Source organism: Pongo abelii, chromosome 6 (assembly GCF_028885655.2).
Source record: "Pongo abelii isolate AG06213 chromosome 6, NHGRI_mPonAbe1-v2.0_pri, whole genome shotgun sequence".
In the NCBI taxonomy this organism is placed as follows: domain Eukaryota; kingdom Metazoa; phylum Chordata; class Mammalia; order Primates; family Hominidae; genus Pongo; species Pongo abelii.
The window spans coordinates 69504083-69525589 of NC_071991.2; the positions used below are offsets into that span (position 1 = coordinate 69504083).

At 36.8% G+C, this 21507-nt stretch overlaps 1 protein-coding gene across 1 annotated transcript in view; it reads left to right on the forward strand.

Annotated features, from left to right (window-relative positions):
* Positions 1 to 406: 406 nt before the first annotated feature.
* The window catches only part of MEOX2 (mesenchyme homeobox 2), a 77462-nt gene continuing 56361 nt past the window's right edge, over positions 407 to 21507 (forward strand). Inside the window, exon 1 of the mRNA XM_002818187.4 lies at positions 407 to 2874. Within this exon, the coding sequence (XP_002818233.1) occupies positions 2361 to 2874 (514 nt within the window). The 5' untranslated portion in view covers positions 407 to 2360. The remainder of the gene's footprint in view (positions 2875 to 21507) is intronic.

Here is a 21507-nt window from a genome sequence, read left to right on the forward strand (position 1 = left end):
GAAGTTTAGTGTTGCTCTTTGTACTTTAACTTTTAATATCAGAGCACATATTGAAACCATAAACACAATGAAAATACAAAAAAAATATTCCGACGATATTGGAGGACTATAACTCCCCCAACCTCTTTTTATTCTTAAAGAGCCAAGGGCGTGGGGAGTGGCAGGAAGAAATATTCTTAAGATCTAAGTCCTGGACGCCATCCTGCGAGTGCTTAAAGCCCCTAGAAACGTGCAACCTGAACAGCACCCCTTTTCGAAGTCTAAAACAATATTAGATTCCCAAAATATCGGCAAAGAAAGTCTTACCGTCAGACTTGCAGCAAGTTTCAGCTCAGACCCAGACTGAAAAGCTGAGCAGCTGGTGAACAAAAGTTTTGGTTTTTTTTTTTTTTTTTTTTTTAAACGAAGTCTGCAAAACTAATTTCCCTCAAAATAGAGCTCAATTTCCGTTAAAGAAAGCAGCGCTTACAAATCTCAGAATTCCTGATCAACCCCCACTCCACCCCACCTCTAAGCAATAGAAAACAATTCGATCTTTCACACGGATGTTATTGCGAAGCCACTATTCTGCAGTGTGACTTAAAAGAAAAGAAGATAGTGAGGCTTAAGCAGGGGGACTGGAAGAGGAGGGAAAGGTTCTGCTTTGGGGACACCTCTCAAAGATTAATCAATACTTTTTCCTAATTCAAACCAGATGTCTAGCCCAGTTTGCTGTACCCATTAATCCCATTAACAACTTCAAAGACCTGGTCATCATCCTCTGGACACCTGAGACAATGAAAAAACGGGGCGACACTGCTGGTGGCGCATTTGGGGCCCCGGGCGGAATAGGTGACTGCAGATATTCTCCTGATGCGACAGGTCCCAGATGGGACATGACTGTTCCTCCTGCTCATTACAGCGCCGCTCACTTGTGTGTAAACGACTCTGCCCCCAGCGGACCCTGTCGCCCGCCAAGCAAGTGGAAGTTTCAAAGCCCTGCCCTCGCTCTCGCATGCTTACTGGAGGCAAGTTTTCTATTTTATTTTCAGGTATGCAAAGTTGTAACCAAGTGCCCACGCTTGGTGAATTTTGGGAGGTATCGAAATGTAAGATTTCTCAGTAAATAGAACCGTGGTGGTAAGGGATGCATTAGCGGATTTATTTTTGAGCAGAAGAGAGTGGGTTTCTGGAGGAAACTGAGGAGACCTGGGCTAGCTGCTGAGGGGAAAGGCTAGAAATGCGCGTGCAATCTACACATCTCATGTGACCGGGACAAAATCGCTTGGAAATATTCTTGACCCAGGAAAATTTCTTCTTGGTGGACAAGTGGCTAGGAAATTGAGCGGGACCAGGAAATAGGGGGAAGGGAGCCTCCACCTGGCATCGCACGTGAGGATGCCAGGGAGCAGGCATCTGCAACCCTTTCAGACTCACGCCTTCCTCCCACCCACCCAACCAGGTCCCTCTTCTTTCTGCATTGAGAACCGCCTTTTCCAGGCCATGGTGCTCATCCCCGCAACCTCAGACCTGGCGTCCCAGCCCATTAACAACCTACCCACAGAAACCAGCTGCGAAAACCCAGGCGCGCTGCGGCGCCCAGGGCACGGGAAGATGCAAAGTTTGAAAAACTTCGAGGGTGCGCCAAACTAGCTCTGGTCTTTTCCTTTAACTCTATTACTTCTTTCGTGTTCCTGAAAGGCTAGGCGTATCCCTAGCTTTTCTGCAGGTGACAGTTCCCAAATGACACTGACAAGTCACGTTTCCCCGAGAGGAAAGTGAGTAGGTAGGAATCAGGGTGCTGGGTTGGGGGTGGTGTGCGCCGCGCCCAGGCCTCCAGAGTCTGGAGTGCAGAGCTGCTGCCCTCCCGGGCGGGACTTAGACGCTGGCGTGCAGCTTGTAGCCTTGGCAGCCGGCAGTGCTGGGCGGGCGTGGACGCTCTACGTCTGTCCAGCGGGAGATAGGAAGTGGAACTGGGAGCGCGTGGCGCAGGCTGAGCGGGAGTTTTGGAGGGAGTTTGCATGTGGTCAACTCTGGGCTCCTAAGCCAGCCCCCAGCTCACGTTACACTCTATTTATAACCTCTCAGAGCCATTTCCCCCTGAAAGCAGTTCTCTGGGACCACCTTCTTTTGGCTTCAACCTCTCCCACTCTTGACATCTGAGTAGCTCAGGGAAGCTCTTCCAGGTCCGACTGTTCATATGTAAAGGAGACTGGCCGCTGGGGCTCAGGACCGGGATTATCCGAGCTCTGCAGAAGTACACCGCTATTGCTTTGGGAGGGTAAAAAAAAATCACACGGTTTCCAGTGAAAAGTGACAGAGGGTGGTGGCCTTTGGAACCGTCGTGAAGTCTTCTGCCTGGAACCCGAAACTTGCATGCTATGGAACACCCGCTCTTTGGCTGCCTGCGCAGCCCTCACGCCACGGCGCAAGGCTTGCATCCGTTCTCCCAATCCTCTCTCGCCCTCCATGGAAGATCTGACCATATGTCTTACCCCGAGCTCTCTACTTCTTCCTCATCTTGCATAATCGCGGGATACTCCAACGAAGAGGGCATGTTTGCCAGCCAGCATCACAGGGGGCACCACCATCACCACCACCACCACCATCACCACCACCAGCAGCAGCAGCACCAGGCTCTGCAAACCAACTGGCACCTCCCGCAGATGTCCTCCCCACCGAGTGCGGCTCGGCACAGCCTCTGCCTCCAGCCCGACTCCGGAGGGCCCCCAGAGTTGGGGAGCAGCCCGCCCGTCCTGTGTTCCAACTCTTCCAGCTTGGGCTCCAGCACCCCGACTGGGGCCGCGTGCGCGCCGGGGGACTACGGCCGCCAGGCACTGTCACCTGCGGAGGCGGAGAAGCGAAGCGGTGGCAAGAGGAAAAGCGACAGCTCAGGTAAGGGCGCGCCAGGCACCCTCAAGAGTGCGCGCCGGCCTGGAAAGGGGGCGGAGAGATACTAGGGGAGATTCTCGCACTGGAGGGTGGCAGCGGGGAAGATGGGAATGTGTTGCCCTCTGTGGCTTCCCGCTGCCAAATTCTGCGGTGAAGCTTTGGTCTTGATATTTGGGGACACGTGTTTATCCGAGAGCAATGCATATACAGCCAGCAGCTCTAAGCTCTCCAAGATCCTAAACTAGTTTACCAGAAGGTTGATAAAAAAGGACAAGTGGCTGTGAAATCGATTGTGAAGCGTGACCTTCCATCCCAGCGCTGGGGAGGGAGGGGCGTGCGCGCAGGGATGCAGCGCCCGTTGGGCAGGCGTGCGTGCGGGTGCCGCTTCTTGACTTTTCTCTTGCAAGTTCCCGACTCTGAGTGGCTCGATTTTTCCCATCGTTAACTGGATTTCCAAATTATTGCACAATGTTTGGAACTTGCAATGGAACTTGGCAGAGCGCATGAGAAAAAAAAGTTTCAGTTTTTTTTTAACATTCTTATTTCAGCGTTCTTTAAATAGCACTCTATTTCAAATGGTAAAATTTTCCCTTTATTGGGGAAGAAGACATTATCTAGGAATTCAGATCTTAAGGAATGTGTCAGAGAATTGTAAATAAATAGATGCTCACACTGGAAGAAAGACGAACCTTGATAGTACATGTCCATGTGGTGCAAGCTAATTACAGAATCTAAGTTTCCAAAGTGGAAAATAAATCCCTCTACCAAGTGGGTATTAGTAGAGACAAATACTGCGAAGCAACAGCAATTCGGGTAGTGTTAGATAGCTACGTGTCTGAAGGTGGTATGCAAGGGTGCGCGCAGGAGGCGCTGATTTCAGTGGGGATAATCTGAGCAGCCATGCAAAAGGGGAACCTTCCTGACCTCTGGTGCTTGAAGGCACAACTTGCCGAATGAATTGTAGTAATCCAGAGAAACTCAAAGTTTTCCAGACAAGTTTTCAAAGCTCTTACCTACTTGTATTATCATAAAATTGTTAAAAGATACTTTAAAATTAAGAGACTCGTGAGTTTTCTTTCGTGGGTATAGTGCAACCTGGATTACATATTTTTGGAAGGCGTCATTTGTTTAGTATAATATTTGCATATTTCTCTTCCTCTGTGGAATTGGGTTAATAATAGTCCTAGAAGGTAATCCCATATGTTGGTTTGAAGGATTGGAAAAATGTTTATCGCGTATAAAGCTTTAGGTAAGATGCCACATAAATGAAAATGATTGGCCGCATATTTAATATTCCTTCACCCTTCACAGCAATATCAATTGCTCTTCAGCGTTACTATGGGATGGAGTCTTCTGTCATAGTCTCAAAAGCTAACTTTTATTTTCCAAGGCCAATGGGTGAACTTTTAATGTTCCATCACAAATTAGTTTTTATAAGAAAATTACCAGTAGTGTCACTGATATTTAATGTATTTTCCTAACTATAAGTAAAACTCTCTTTAGATCGTGAGTTGAAAGGTTAATCATAGCAAGAAGGTTTCAATTTTTATTAGAAAAACAGTCGATTTTAGAATGCAGTGATAATTTTATAAACTGAACATTTGATATCAGTGTAACTTTGGAAGCAGATCCTAGTTCAGGTTGATGAGCGTACTCTTGCAATTCCCATAAGCTCTTACTGTTCATTTTATTTTTTGCAATGAGAAACCTACATGATAGATTGTTCTTCATGCTTCCTGAACTGAGCCATTGCCCTTAAGTTTCTTAGGGCAAACAATTTTCATACAAGCACATGATATTTTGTTTGGGGAAAACTGAGAAAACGGAATTCAATAACTGATTCCCTTAATTTATTTTAATAATTTTTTTTAAAAATGGAATAATTTAACAAAACTTATTTATCTCTCCCCCCCAACTTAGTGGGAAATAACCATTTAACAAAATTAAGTTCATTTCTACATGTTGAAGCTGATAATGAGGGTAGTGGAAAAACAAGCAAATGTAAGTGTTTGTGTCAGCTACATAAATTATTAACAGATTAAAACTTCAGTGGAAAATACAATTAGTCATCACCAAGGATAAAAATACTGGGGATTTAGAATGAGCTTTTCTTTCCTTTGATATTTTGAAGAAATATTGACTAAAGGGAAAGTCACAATAATTTCTGTTTAAATCTATGTACACTTATTGAAAATAAAATTTTATTTGCCAATTTCAGCTGAGGGTATATTTGTCAGATATTGAGATAGATTTAAATTAAAGATATCTTTCTCATGTAACAATTGCATTAGGTGTTCCATAAATTATCTTCAAAGGTATTTTATTTCATAGACATCTTGATCTAGCACAAACTAAAGCAATATTGAAAATGATTATGATCCTGGTATGCTATTAATAACTATATCTCTCATTGCTTATAGCACATTTTAGTATTTCAATGTTTCTAAAATATAAAATTGAAGTGATTTCGGAACTCCTGAAATTTAAAATTGTATTAGATAAAAATCTCATCCTATATAGTGAGACCATTTGTATTTTGTTAGGTAGTTTGTAATTACTTTGCATTTATGGTTGAGAGGAAATTTAGTACATAAATCCAGGGTAAAGTCAGGACCAAAATTCTGTATCCCTGCATCTAATACCTAGACTGTATGTGTATGTGCTAATTATAATTACTGTCTTAAATTCTAGTAGAATTTTAAGCACCAGAAAGTATTGAAAAAGAGCTTAAATATTTATAAACCTTACAATTTTACTCATAGTAATGATTTAAAACTATAATATGTAAACTTCTCTAGCATATATTTTATGCATTTTCCCTCCACAAATGCACATGGACACACACATATGCAAACTCTAGCAGCTTCATGTTTTGGAAGCAAATATTTATGGACTTTAGGCTTCCTTTATGTAAGTTTATTGACAATTGAAAATAACCAAATTTAATAGAAAAGCATGTCATTATATTTTATATGTGTTAAACATTTTTGTAACTTTGAACCTGCTACGCTTTCCAGCATTATTAGCAAAGCCAACATCTGCCACGTCTTCAAAGGGACTCTTAAAAATCAAAACTTTACAACTGCTGAAAAAAATCACTACAAAGCAGGTGATTCTGAAAAATGTCTATAAATAGTGTGAATTGCTTGGCTTCAATTATATTTGATTGCTCTTTGAGCAATCTCGTAGTAGGAATAAACTGCCCACTTTTAGTTAAAATAACTAAAATTAATTCATTAATCGAACTTTAGCTTTTGTGCATAGATCATACAGTGTACATATCTAGATATTTTCTATTCAAATTTATGAATACATATTTTATAAAAAATAAAAATTATATCAAAAAAGAGCGATTTGGGGAGGTAGACTTTACTAGGTTTTGAATCATATTAGATTCTTGTAAAATTACGTATATTTTTTTATAGCTACTATGTCATAAAGCCTTTGCTGTCAAATTATGTCTGTCTATATGCTTGACTATGCAGAATGACTAGCAAATATTACATTTAATAAGCTGGAAGTTAAACTCAGAGTAATACCTTCTCAACCTCATTCAGTATTATATTATAATATTTCCACGATATTTCAATCATTGTGTTTTCTGAAAGGAATAAATTAGTGTTATTATTCATTTCTGTGTTACTGGATTGTGGCTTTTCAGCATTTGCTTTAGAATTTAAAAAATAATATACTGGATCTTGAAGATTAGAGTGAAGTATTGAACAAATCAAATGGAGTACAAAAAAAAACACTTTCATTCTTTATCTTGGACTGGTAGACTAATTTTAGGTGTGAACATTTAAAAATGGTAATCTGACATAAAAAATTCTAAGTATCATTGACCTACATGAGTGCTCTAAAATGTGATCTAAAATAATCACACTCAAGTTAAAAGCAACAATTCCTTTAGAATTAAAATGCTTTATTGTTGAACATTAGCAATGAATAGAAGGAAGAATGCAAATAAAAGTGGGAATAGTTTCCAATTCTGTGTAAATTTCTTCATGTATAGTTCATTTTAAAATAAAAATCATAAATGCAAGGCATGATATTGCACAAATTTTCACTGGGCTTAGAAATCCAGAACTTAGTATTTAAAGTTTTAATCTTTGTTTATGGTAATTATCAATAGAAACCATTACAATGACATCTTATAAGCTGATTTTTACTAATAAACTGAAAAAACAGTACTTCAGTCATTACCCCATTTTCCCTCTGTGTTTGAAAACATAGACCATTCATTATAACTCTGGAATTTAAGTTGTAATATTTATGATAAGATCTAAACATCCTAAGAACTTAATTTTAAGCAAAAATGAAATATCAGGAAGTATCAATCCTTTCTCTTAGATTCTAGGAAATTTGGGAGGCGAATTCCGTATGTAATGAAATAATTACTTTTTCTTGCACTTAAGAAATGTAAATCTATAGATGAATTAATAGCTGAATTATGTAAAACATCACCAAATATAAGCCCACTACATGTACTTAGCCTGATAATGCTGCCTTGCTTGCGAAATTTTATTCATTTAGTGTTTTTATAATGGCAGCTTGACACACAAAACCAAATGTGAAGGCTTTTTAGATTTTCATTTCAAATGAGAAAAACCAATATAATACAGCCATATATTTTAGTTTTGAACTGTATTCACTTCAGAATTTATTTCTAAATTTTCAGAGCAAATCTCTTTTCCAAGCACTGCTGTGAGGGCTGCAAATATCTTTGAGCGATAAATACTAAGGATGCAGAAATATTAGAAAATAAATTACAGGTAGGAATTTCTTAAACAATATCTGTTGAATTAATAGTTGTGGATGATTTATCTCACCCAAATTTTCTTTATTTTTTTCACTTTTTTTTGAGATAAATGAAACATTTTGTGCAGGAAGATATATAAGCATTTCCCCCCTTGATTGTAATAATAAAATGAGAAGGCTTAATTTTCAACTGGCCAGTTACATTGTATTTCCTGGCTTATAGTATTGGTAAATGATTTCAGTGGTTAAAATCAAAACCAAAAGAATAAAATAAAACACAAACTAAGGCCAAAGTCCACAGATTAAAAATTGAAGTAGATGTGATTTATTTCCTATTTAGCATATTTAAGAAAAAAGACACAGTTTGTAGTCACAATTTGTTTCTACATATCATGTGCTTTAGATGTTAATATGGTTTACTGACATACATGTTTTGTAAAGATTGTAAATATAATGAGGCGCTAACATTTTGCCTACTTTCCTTATGATGCTCTTATGACTATTTCTTTTATTAGCGTGTTGAACTGAACCCCTAAGTAGAAAAGGAGTAACGGTATAAAGTAAAGTTAGTTGCAAAACTCTCTACATTACTCCTAAATCATAGTCATCAGTGAGATTCAAAATCCCATTGGAGAAAACCTCGCAAATGTTTTATGTGTTTTAATGTAGTAAAACTTACAACGGCCAAGGTCTTATAGGGCTCAGCCTTCAATTTGCGTTAGAGGCAGAATTAATCTAAATCTGATGCCCTTTTCTCTAACAGTTCTTCCTATTTTACTTACATTATAAAAATATTGAATGTTTTAAAGAATGTTGTACTAGATAGTATTTTATGATACAAAATAATCAATAATGTATCTATCGATCCATTTGTGTTCATCTCAGATGTTGTTTTTATGTTTCAGAATAAGTATTTTCATGTAAAACCTTTTGACAATATTTATTACCAAATTAACAGAAAGTTACATGGTAAGTGTATGATCAAATGGGTTATTTTGATGGGTGATGAGTGGGTTATTAATTTTCCTCTATATTTGAAATTTTTGATATATGATTTCAGGAATAATAAGTAGCTCATTATTGCTGAAGCTTTCATTTATAATGTCACATTGTCTACAGAAATATAATATTTCTAAATGTATACATGTTACTCGCTATTAATTGTGTACTGTATTTTTAAATATTGGTTTACACAGTGTTATGAAAATAATTTACATGTTTTTGGTTTCTTACATCAGCATATGCACAAGGATGATCAGGTAGAATCTGTACTGTATCTATACATGTTTGGAAAGGGTTTGTATGAAAGATAGAAAAAGCCTTTCAAAAATAATCCCTTGTTTTATCAATAGAATTACAAATTAATAAACTGGATCATTAACTTGTATGATAATATTGCTATTTTATTTTTAAAATTTCCATTTACTTAAATATTTAATAATTCTAAAATATTTGTGTACCTTGATGAAAATTCTTATGTCCTTACAATGTGTACTTTTATTCCAAATATAACATATTTTTACTAGGTAATAACTCATAGTGGTAAAAACTTTAGGGTATTGATTATAGCTTTAAATTCAAAAGCTGTTGCTCTTCAAAATTTTATAGAATCAATTCAATATGAATGTTTCAAATGTATTTAAGTATTCTGCTGTTTGTGTTCATAAGCTTTCTTTCTAAGATGTTAGAGGTAGGTTTCTTAACGCTTACATAGGCTACATTGATTAAAATTATGATTATAAGCTGCTTACTTTCATAGTTTTTTGTTTTTATTGTAGTCTAGTAGAGAGGATAATGGCAAGGAAAGGATAAAAGGGAGGGTGCTCAATTAACTAGGACATGGAAGCTATACTTAAAACACACGTTAAAAGAAGGCATTCACTTTATATATGTATATACATATATAGGTATATGCACACCCACACCCACACATATATATGCATACATTACTATAACTCCAAATTTAATTTCCTGATAATAGTAAATCTGAATTAGAGCATCCTTATTAAGTGCATAATATGATTATAAATGTTCCAATTGCAAAATTAAATATTAAGCTTGAAGCATATATCGTTTTGTGAAGAGTCCAGCAGGCTTAAGCTGGCAGTCAATGATAGCCGTAAAAGTCAAACCTGCCAAGTCCCTGCAGTTTTTGTTTTCTTTTGTTTTTCCTCTTTCTTTAGCTCATTATTCTTCACACACTTCAAGAGATTCCCATAATGCTACAAGAAAAAAACAAATTCGCAGTTATCTTACGTGACTGTGGGCAAGAAAATGACTAAGGTGAAATCATCTGTCAGGCTCTGCAAAAACTAGAGGAGGGTCCAGCTTAGGTTGGCAGATGCCAGTAGAATTTTAAACGCCTGGAATTTTACTCTTTGAAACTATAGCCTTAAATTTTTGCCAGAAAAGACACCCAAATGAAAACTTATTTTTGCAAAGTGATAGTTATTTGCAAATGCAGTAGTGAAATATATTCAGAGTCTGTTGAGGTAGCTTGTCCACTGTCTGGACTGCACAGTAAACATTTGGATGATTATTCTTAGCCACCCAAAAAACTAGAAAACTAAACTGAGATGTATTCTTATTAGTGGAAAAAATTAAATGGGCATGACTCTTATCAAATTAACAATGAATGCAAAGCAAATTTTGCAAATCATCGATTTATGTTGGTAGGTAACACAAGCAGGAAACTATTTAGGAAAATAAATATGTGTTATCCGAAACGTAATGGGGACTAGCTTTGATTTTGTAGGACAACAGCAATTTAGCAAATAACTTTCACATTTAAAGAACCATATAAATAATGCTTTAGCACTCACTGCATAGGTTGGAATCAAGTGATGTCTTATTTAATATTATTCAAAGATAAAATGAGGTCTTAGTATGTTTACTGCCTTTAACAATTAAAATTTTCTCACCTATATGCTATGCTTACATGGGAATTTCTTTTCCTTATTTGAAGTATAAACATATCTGGATGCATTAAACTAGACAGAATGTAGATGTAAAAATGATTGAGACAGATTAAAATGACAGGAAAGTCAGAGTTTAGGCATCCCTATTTGGGGGCTTGCTGCTGCCGACGTTTCTAGGATTACTGTCTTGTGAACGTCCACACTCAAAATTCAGGGAATTATAAATAATTTTTCCTCCAGAACTATTCTTTGTTCCTGGAAGTAGAGCTTTATAATTTATTTTCTAGAATACCCAGATGTTTAGGAAAGTATAAATAAGTGGCAACACTTTTGCATATTTAGCCATTAGTTGATAAATCAGAAAAGATTTATCCTATTTCTTAATTATCATATTAGACAAGGAAATAGATGTCACACTCAAAGGGAGAGTTGAAGAGAGTTTGATGATGGCAATTTGATGGTGGGTAGAATGTAGCGAAACCACAGGAAATGATGAATCCCCCAGGGTCTGTCCACAGTTGGAATATATTAGCACCCCTAACCTGACGGGGCAAATGCAGGGAGCTCTTACCGGAATCCAATGAGCGCAAAAGGACAGAAGCCTTCTGGAAAAGTTGGGACCTCAGATAGAGGATTGCAGCTCATGTCAAATATCATCCAGTAACCTGTCTTCATGTCCTCCAATCTTCTTTTGTTGCTTCCATTGACCAAACACTATCTGAAGCCAGAACCCTGGGGGGTTAGAAGGATGCAACCCTAAGAGTCAACGGAAGAAGAAATGAGGCGAGCATATCTGGGAGAACACAATGGTTAGGGCTAAACCCCCGCTGTGTCTTTTACTATTGTCACCTCTGGGCCACAACTTTAACTTTTCTGTACCATCGTTTCTGAAAAGGAAATTGAGTTAATATACACAAAGCAATTAGAACAATGTCTGGCTTAGTAAAGTGTTAGTTATTATTTTTATCATCTATCAATGAAGGTACCATTATGTCATTCATATGCACCATCTGAAAATAGTCTATTTTATGCTACCTGTTTGCATGTTATTACAAATACTGCTATAGGAAATGTAACTTGCCTAAGTAATTACTAAAGATTTAAAATAATCATTTTCCTTAGAATTGTAAACGGCATGAAATTTCCCTGAAATGTAAGGTGAATTCTAGCTGAGTTATGTAAGAGGCTCAAGTTGCTTTCCCCACCCTTAAGATTTCCATTCCACAGCCTCTTTTGCTTGGACCTCTCCTAACTTCCTCTTCTCTTGTGTCTCCTGCTACTTCTCCATTGAAAAGCTGTTTTCAGGAAGAGTGCATATTGAACAAAATAAAGAATAAAATGAGGACTCTTTTTTTTTTGAGATCAAGTTTTGTTCTGTTGCCCAGGCTGGAGTGCAGTGGTGCAATCTCGACTCACTGCAACCTCCACTGTCCGGGTTCAAGTGATTCTCCTGCCTCAGCCTCCTGGGTAGCTGGGACTACAGGCGCCCGCCATCACGCCCAGCTAATTTTTATATTTTTAGTAGAGACGCGGTTTCACCATGTTGGCCAGGCTGGTCTCGAACTACCGACCTCAAGTGAACTGTCCGCCTCGGCCTCTCAAAGTGCTGGGATTTCAGGTGTGAGCCACCGCACCCGGCCGGAACTTAACTTTTTAAAAAGAGTGTACAGAGGGGCAGGGCATTTAGTCAAGAGGAAACAGAACTTAAATAAAAGGAATTCAAATATGACGATGAAATTTTGGGTCTCTGTTTTAGCTGTTAACTAGGAAGGTGGGAATGACATTTTCCTGCTATGTTAGAAACTTTATTGCAGAGAGAATTTTCTGATTGTAGCTCTGTTATTTTTAGCAGTTCCAGTTGCAGACCCTTAGGAATGGCAAATGTGCAAATATTACTAAAAGCTGAAAACATATATGTCCCACAAAATGCATGAACATAATTTTATTTTGGTGATATAATTTCTTTTTACAAAGAAAATATTTTAATTATTTGTTTGTTCACATTTGCATATTTAATACGTTATTGAGAAATACCACTTAGATAGAGGTAAAAGAGAACAGCAAATCCCTGGAATTGCAAGTCCTGGGTGGTTGACTGCGTTGACTCTATTTAGTTTAGTCACCTCTCCCACATCCACAATGCAGTGTGCAGAATTCAGAAATGTACTTCAGCGAAATTTTAAATGATTATATATGCGAGACTTCTACAGTGCGTTTTGAATAAATAATAGAATCAAACATTATATTAAAATCACAAATGCAGAGTTAACTTTTTAAGCATTTTCAGATCCACAGCAATTTGATCCCTAAAACGAGAGAAGTTTAAAGGAATAGAGAGTGTTTCTCTGCTAGATAATAGAAGAGCTGGGAGGATATAGGGAGAAGAGTACAGGAAGAAGAGCAAAATATTAAATGTCCGATAATACACAGCAGGGACAAGAAGGGTCCAACGGCATCAACCAGTGCGTTGACTCTTTGATTTTAGAGGAGGCTTGATTTGTCAAAGTTTTCTTAATGAATTGCAACCTGTAATATTTAAACAGATGATTAGAATCAAAATAATCAAGACACTAGAAGAGACTCAAGGCACTACCCAGTTTAATGAATGTATTTCCTAGATGAGGAAATGTGCCCAGAGAAGTTAAGTAATGTCTGTCCATTCAGCCAAGTAGTGGCAGCTGAGCTTCCATATCCTGACTTCAGCCTAGTGCCCTTAAAAGGAAAATCTCATAAAATATTTTGAAGCCTTAAGTTTTTAGTCTTCCCAATAAAAATAAATTTCAGCATCATTTAAAATGTTGGCTACTGCTTTTAAGTGAACAAAATGGAATTTGACAAAGTGCTTTGCTTGAGTGTAAATTACCTCTCCCAGAATCTGATTTCATGATTACCTCAGACATTTTTCAGCTTTGTTTTATGAATGTAAACAGTGATCAACTTTCTTAGCTTCAATTTTTAATTTTTTTAACGATGTAGCTCTTGTGGTCAATTACCAAAGTACCTGAATATATTTGACACAGTTTAATAGCTGGCTATGTGCAGATGGGCTTTGCTGTAAATAGTAGATATTTATGTGAACAGAATCATATTTTAGGCAGTTATTTGTGAATTGAAGTATCTGTTTTTTGTTTAAAAATTTAACATTTAATCCAAGTAAATTTTGTGAAGTTGAACATTACCTATATTGTATTTGCCTTTTTTGTGTTTGGTTAAAGTAATAAAAAACATTACTACAAGCAGACACCAGGAAACTTTCCCTTATCTCAAGTCCTTAACTTTATCCCCAGTTTTAGAAAACCATTGATTTAAAAAAATTTAATATAGTCTTTTTGCACAGAAGATGCTGAAAAATATTAATGATTGGTCATTTTTCTTATGCTAACCAGGCATGCTTTCCTTGTTTCCTCTCCTCTCCTGTTCACACCTATCTTCCCCACAATGTGTAAACACCAGACCCATCTGTTCCTCTCTAATACAATGAACTGTGTAACCTCTGGAACACTCTAACATTGACCATTCTTGTCTATTTCAGATCCTTAGTTCTTAGAAGACTCTCAAAACACAGAATTAAATATCAAAAATACAGTTAATTATTCCATAACTTTTTTCTTTTTGTTTTCTAAAGACAACACCATTTCCAAACATGCACACACACACACACACAATCTTTTATCTAATTAATTTTAATTTACTGTCAAAATGCTTTCACATTTATAATCTCAGTTGATGATTTCTTCTTTTCTATTAGACTTATATTTAAGACTGAGTTCCATTGCTTCATCCTACCAGAGCATGGTTCAAATCCGTTCTATTCCATATTCTTCTATATTTTTTCCCTTTGCCTACTTTCAAGTCTCTTGCACTTAATTTAGTTCTTTCCCCCAGGACTCCCGAAGTGAGTATTCTCTGAGCATCTTTATCTCTTGTCATTCTTCTCTAATTAAATGCTGTAGAATAATACAACATGTAGTATATTATTTTGACTGTAGCATTTCTGTTTGTGGAATTCTATGTTAACCTGAAATTATTCTACAATTAAAATACAAATGTTGAACTATTGGCTTTGAAACACATGACCGGCTAATGTCAATCAATAGTATGTTATTAGATATTACTTGTACTGGCTTTTGTGTGTAACCAAATTTTGTTTAATATTATATCTGTCTATAGATATGTATGTATTATTATATCTATCTATCTATCTATCATCTATCTATATACACATGCACATATATGCATGTGTGTGTGTATTTAGAGCACTGCTTTTCTGGCAAAGTGAACTTTTCACTTAGTCTTTGGAACATGATGCTTAATGTTAAGAGTTTAAGACAATGTTCTGATATTTTCTAATGTGAATATCTAAATATTTATAGTTTAGCTACATTCAAGTTTTCTACAGGATTTTCCACATCTCTTAGTTAGTCAAGAATCCCCAGTGACATGTTATGTCTTACTATCGAATTTCCTCAGAAAAGAATTTAGACTATATTTTAATGGATTTCTGTCTACAATCTCTCATCTTAATCAGTACAACCTTTATTGACCAGCTAGGACCGTTTTTGTTGATGTTGGTTTTGCTTTTGTTTTGACCAATTTTTTTTTGATAGACTTGTTTATGCCTATTCCTCATCTAAAAAAAATCTTTATTTTGAGGTAATTGTAAATTCACCTTCAGTTGTAAGAAGTAATACAGAAGGAGCCCTTATTCAGATTTCACTGTTTTATATGCACTTCTGTGTGTGTATTTAGTTCTATGCTGCCTGCCAGATTTATTTTTTATTTTTATCCCATAGCCTGTAATATATTTTCCCAATATATGTGCATCATTTTCATTAAAATGTGGATGGTTACACCTTTTGAGATCACTACCTCCCTACACTAATCATTACTTTTCCCTTGCCATATAATATCTATAAAGTGCAGAAGACTATACTTAAATTTTCCCTTGTGGCTATCTTTGTTGTCCCTAGTTCACATGTCTCTGGTTTTTTACTTGGATCAGAAATATGCACTCCCTAAGGAAAAATTAGTGTTTTCTTTTTCTTTTAGTGTGTTTTCCAGCGTAGGCTTAGGTGCACAGTTCTTGGTAAATCCTATTTCTGGCATAGGAAATGCTTCCCTTATAATGAATGATTTCTCTTTGTTAGGGGTATTTTGAAGGTCTTGGTTCCAGGCTTTTAGAGTAGGGCAAATTTCGAAGATGCTTGGGAAATCTGTAGGAGAGTTGAATGACTGTCCAGGTTAAGTTTAATTATCTGTGTTTGTGTCTAATTGATATTTATGGATACTTTCTCTTTTCTTTTTTTTTTTTCAAGACAGAATCTCGCTCTGTTGCCCAGGCTGGAGTGCGGTGGCACGATCTCGGCTCACTGCAACCTCTGCCTCAAGGGTTAAAGCAATTCTCCTGCCTCAGCCTCCCAAGTAGCTGGGACTACAGGCACGTGCCACCATTCCCGGCTAATTTTTTGTATTTTTAGTAGAGATGGGGTTTCACCATTTTAGCCAGGATGGTCTTGATCTCCTGACCTCATGATCTGCCCACCTTGGCCTCCCAAAGTGTTGGGATTATGGGTGTGAGCCACCGCGCCCTGCCCAATATCTACGGATACTTTCTAAAGTGAAATACCTTTGATTGTATGTGATATATTTGCTATTATTGGATTAATCAGGACAAAAATAAATATACATTTTTAAAAGTTTACCATAAACCAGCGAAACAGTCTATAATTTCAAAGGTAAGATGTCTATATTTTTAAGAATTTGGAAACTGTCAAGCCTAATTTTCTAACATGTGAGAATGCCTCATTACATTATTTTTAAGTAAGACATAAGATTCTATATATATTCTGTGCAGTTATGCTATACATTGTTGAGCTTCTGAGCATTGCATACAGTCAAGAAACATAGTATTTAATATGCCAGTCTAACAGAGACAAAACATTAAATAAAACATGGAATCATTGGACAACTGAGAAATATAAGGAATATCAAGCAATCTGCATTGTAGTAATGGATAGTGGCGAAAATAGTTGGTAATTTGAAAATAAAAAATAGATTAGTTTCAAATTTTTCAATTGATCACTTTTTTTTTTTTTTTTTTAAACGGAATCTTGCTCTGTCACCCAGGTTGGAGTGTAGTGGTGCAATCTTGGCTCATTGCAACCCCAGCCTCCTGGGTTCAAGTGATTCTCCTTCCTCAGCCACCCACGCAGCTGGGATCACAGGCATGCACCAGCATGCCTGGCTAATTTTTGTATTATTAGTAGAGATTAGTATTATTAATAGAGATGTACAATTATTACAGACCATATTGGCCGGGCTGATCTCGAACTCCCGACCTCAAGTGATCAGCACTTCATGGTCTCCCAAAGCACTGGGATTACAGGTGTGAGCCATCATGCCCAGCCCAAATTGACCAATTTTTAAAAAAGAAATGAAAAATCTCCTTTATGAGGACCTTGATACAATGATACTGATTTAAACTGTAATACCTGTGTCACGTCACTCTGATTTGAGTATGACTGATTAACCATATTCATCAATGGTGTTTGTTTATGTGGTTACGAGACACTGATAAGTAACCACACTGTGGCCTGGCTTGTAAGGAAGGAGCAATGATAGTGAGGGGTGGGCAAACTAATAAAGTCATTTCAGCTGTGGTTCTGGGCTTAGTCACGTAAACTGTCTAATAAAAGGGAAGTGTGCAATAAGTCTACTTGTGCAATTGAGTTAGCATTTATTTCTGTAAGGAAGTAAAAATCAATCCATATTGCAACACATTTTGATAGGTTTAAAAAAATCTGTTAAATTTGATTAGTTTTGTTACCAATGACTCTGATACTGATTCCATTTTAGCAATTTCTTTAGTTCACAAGAACAGATCACTGTCAGACCCTCCATGCTTCTTTAATTTATCATAAAATTACTTTTTTCTGACTAGTAATTCTCAACACTGATGTTACATTGGAATGATATGGGCATTTTTAAGAAATACTGATATCTCATAGAATATGATTAAGTTCATCTAGAATGGAGCTGGCATGTAAAAAATTTTATATTGGAAAATTGCAGCATTTAAAAAATAGAATTGTGTAATGGACTTCCCTGTGTCCATTATGTTCAATGTTTATCAACGCATGGCAAATCTTATTTATTTGTACCAACCCACTACTGCCTCATAGTGCCCCAATTATTTTGAAAACATCTCAGATATCTTATTATTTTATCTGGACATTAGTATTTTTAAAAAAGCTTCCAGGTGATTGCAATGTATAGACAAAGTTGAGAATTACCAGTTTAGAATAGTCTTGTTTCCAAGTTGAAAAGTTCTGAGAGTCAAGGACGCCGTAGTCTAAATATGATCTTTTTCTGCACCTGGAGAGCGATGTCAGACAGGGTTGCTCAACAAATATTACAGATGTGCTAGAAATGACCATTTGTACATATATGCTCAGCATCAATTTTTTTAATACTGTTTTATGTCATGTAGTATGGTATGTAAAGCCACATGTTGCTATGTAAATTTAAATTTTAACTAAATAAAATTAAAAATTCAATTGTTTGGCTCCACTAAGCACATTCCAAGTACTCAATAGCTATATGTGGCTACTAGTGAATGTACTGGGCAGCACAAATATAGAACATTTTCATCTGTTAGTAACTCCAGCTGGACAGTCATTCTAAACAACAAGACAAACTTTCTTACCCTTCAGCTACTGAAGGAGGCATCAAGGATGGGATCCCTCTCCCACCTCAATGGACAAAGAGATTATGAGATTCAAATACCACAAGAAGCCAATTACAATGAAAAGTTGAAGCATATCTGAAGGTGAAATGTAAAGAGTACTATTTTATCAAATGCCTTCATGGATAAACTCTTGCGTCTATCAACCAAATATTTATGAAAATAAAACGCATTCATTGTTTTGAAGAGGACAAAGTGCATCCTAAAATAATTATTAAACATAATGCATATGTGTAAGATATGGGGACTTAAAAGCAAAATCAGAAATATGAAATCATTGAACTGTAGATACCCAATTAAAATGAGGTAAAGCACAACATAACAATGGAAGTGAATATAAGAAAAAAAGTAGAATTTTGGAAGCAAGAAAGCAAACAATAAAAGCATATTCAAGAATGTAAGGTCAACTAGGGAGATTCTTCCAGGCCTCTTGAGGAATGGGGAGGAGACATTTTTCTGGGAAAGGATGGGGAACACGCCAGGAACTAGGCTAGATTTTCCAGGGGGAAAGTCTGAAAACTTAATCGAATCAGGCAGTGGCAACTAATGACCTAGAATCATTAACCTTTAAAGCCTCTCAATAGATGTAGTCTTTAGTAATCCGTGGTCTGAATTCCAGAATCGCAAATCAGGTAGCTGAGAAACAGGAGAAGCTACTAGAGGAGTTTTTAACTTTTTAGAAGGAAAATTAGAATAAAGTATTCATCCTGGCATTAGAAAAGAGCAAATGCAAGTAAGAGTGACATATAGGGAGTCTCTTGTCTATACCGTGAAACATCTGGGCCTGTTTGGCCGTGGCCATACATTACACAATTCAGCTGCCACGACTGCAGAGTTTTGACTATGTGGGAAGCAGGAGGACAATTCAGCAGTGAATTCATTTTTAATAAAGATTAATTGGGAATTAATTGAGGATTAACCTGCTAGTGATTTGTGGTAGAAAAGGTAGTATTAATGCTACACATCAGGCAAAGATATTACTGGACATATTCACGTTAGAATTTATGAGTTGAGAGTTTGCGTTAAAGTATGAAAATGTAGAAAAAGTGTTAATGATTGCAATCAGGATATCTTAGAAACACAAAAAACAAATATACATGTTATAGCACTTGAGCCAAATATAAATAAGTGCCCAGGCAACTCTCATTATTCACAAGAGGTTTTGGAACAGAAATAAGTCTAGACCAAATATAATTTGTAGTAAAGTTTTATTGGCAGTATAGAAGAAGCGTAGAGAAAACCTTTCAGTAGTTTTCATTGAATGACATTTATGAGTTTACTTTTATATTGAAACTTTATTCGTACGATATTGGTGTCATTGGTGTGTAAATGTGTGGATGTGGTAATTGTGTTATTAATACCAATTGTTTTTTACTTTAGATTAATAAATCTGACTTTTTGCAAATTAAGAAAAGGTGCTATTGTTTTTTCCGTGGACATAGTAAGGAGAGGTAAGAGATGGTGTTTTAAATAGAAACCACTTAGAAGAAATAGTTTGCATATGTATAGCATCCCTATTAGAGACACTAATTAAATTTATGTTAATTAACTGCAGTAAAGTAGAGTTGACCCTTGAATAATGTGGAAGTTAGGGGTGCAGATCCCCATATGCAGTTGAAAATCCATGTATAACTTTCAAGTCTCCTAAAACTTCACTACTGGCCAGGTGCGGTGTCTCATGCCTGTAATCTCAGCACTTTGGGAGGCTGAGGCGAGCGGATCATCTGAGATCAGGAGTTTGAGACGAGCCTGACCAACATGGTGAAACCTCGTCTCTATTAAAAATACAAAATTAGCCGGGCTTGGTGCTGGGTGCCTGTAATCCTAGCTACTTAGGAAGCTGAGGCAGGAGAATCGCTTGAACCCAGGAGGCGGATGTTGAAGTGAGCCGAGATCGCGCCACAGCATTCCAGCCTGGGTGACAGAGCAAATCTCTGTCTCAAAAGAAAAAAACAAAAACAAACTTAACTACTACTACTAGCCTACTATTGCCCAGAAGTCTTATCAATAACATAAACAGTAGATTAATACACATTTTTAATGTATATGTATTATATACTGTATTCTTACAATAAAGTAAGCCAGAGAAAAGAAATGTTATTCAGAAAATCATAAGGAAGAGAAAATATATTTACTATTCATTAAGTGGAAGTGGATCATCATCAAGGGCTTCAGTTTTCATCACCTTCAGGTTGAGCAGGCTGAGCAGAAGGAGCAAGAGAAGGGAAAGGTCTTCTGTCTCAGGCAGCAGAGGCGGGAGAAAATCCACGCATAAGTAGACCCACACAGTTTCACCCCCGGTTGTTCAAAGGTCAACTGTAGTTAAATGCATGTAGTTAAATACAGTAGAAATAGGTAGTTTCCACATTACTTGGCTTTACCTTGAAAACTTGGGATGTGAGAAAAACGAATTAAACCAATAAGAAATTTAAATATGTTATTCCAAGGGGGTGGAATAAAGTGGATCTGTTGTTTAACTGTGTCCTAAAGAGGTGCTGAACTAGGGAGGGACTGTTTAACACAAGAGTCACACACAGAATGTGATTAAGGGATTTTCCTCATTAAGTAGCTGAGCTATTCTCAGGTCAGATATAAATATTTCCTCACATTTTCTCCACACTTCTAATACCTTTTAAAAACTTTCTCCTTTTACATCTCTTAATGAAAATATACTTCATTTAAAATCACTTATTAACCTTAGGAAGCACATTAGTATTTTAGCTCAAGATGAATTATTTAGAGGCAGGAGCTCAGAAAAGGATGATTTTCATAAATGGTTATTCATTTCAAATTGTAGCCTACCTCCCCTAGGTCTCCCCAACACACACACCAATGCAATAGGTGTTTCAGCAGCATCATAATTAATAAACTTGTCCATAATTCCCTAAGTTCCAGGGACTTGGCCCTATGCTTTGGGTACACTAAGATGAATAGAACACCTTGAGGTTTCTGGAAGGGTCCACAGTACAATAGGGAAGCCAAAGATGGAAACAAATGGTGACAATCTGTGATAGAGGGTATAATAATGCAGCAAACATGATCCAAATACCCAGAGAAATCCAGGGAGTTTCCAGGAAAAGGGTGGCAGCTGCCTCAACTCTCTCACCTCTTATTTCCTACTTCTTTTTTTTTTTTTTTTTTTTTTTTTTTTTGAGACAGAGTCTCACTCTGTCGCCAGGCTGGAGTGCAGTGGTTCAATCTTGGCTCACTGCAACC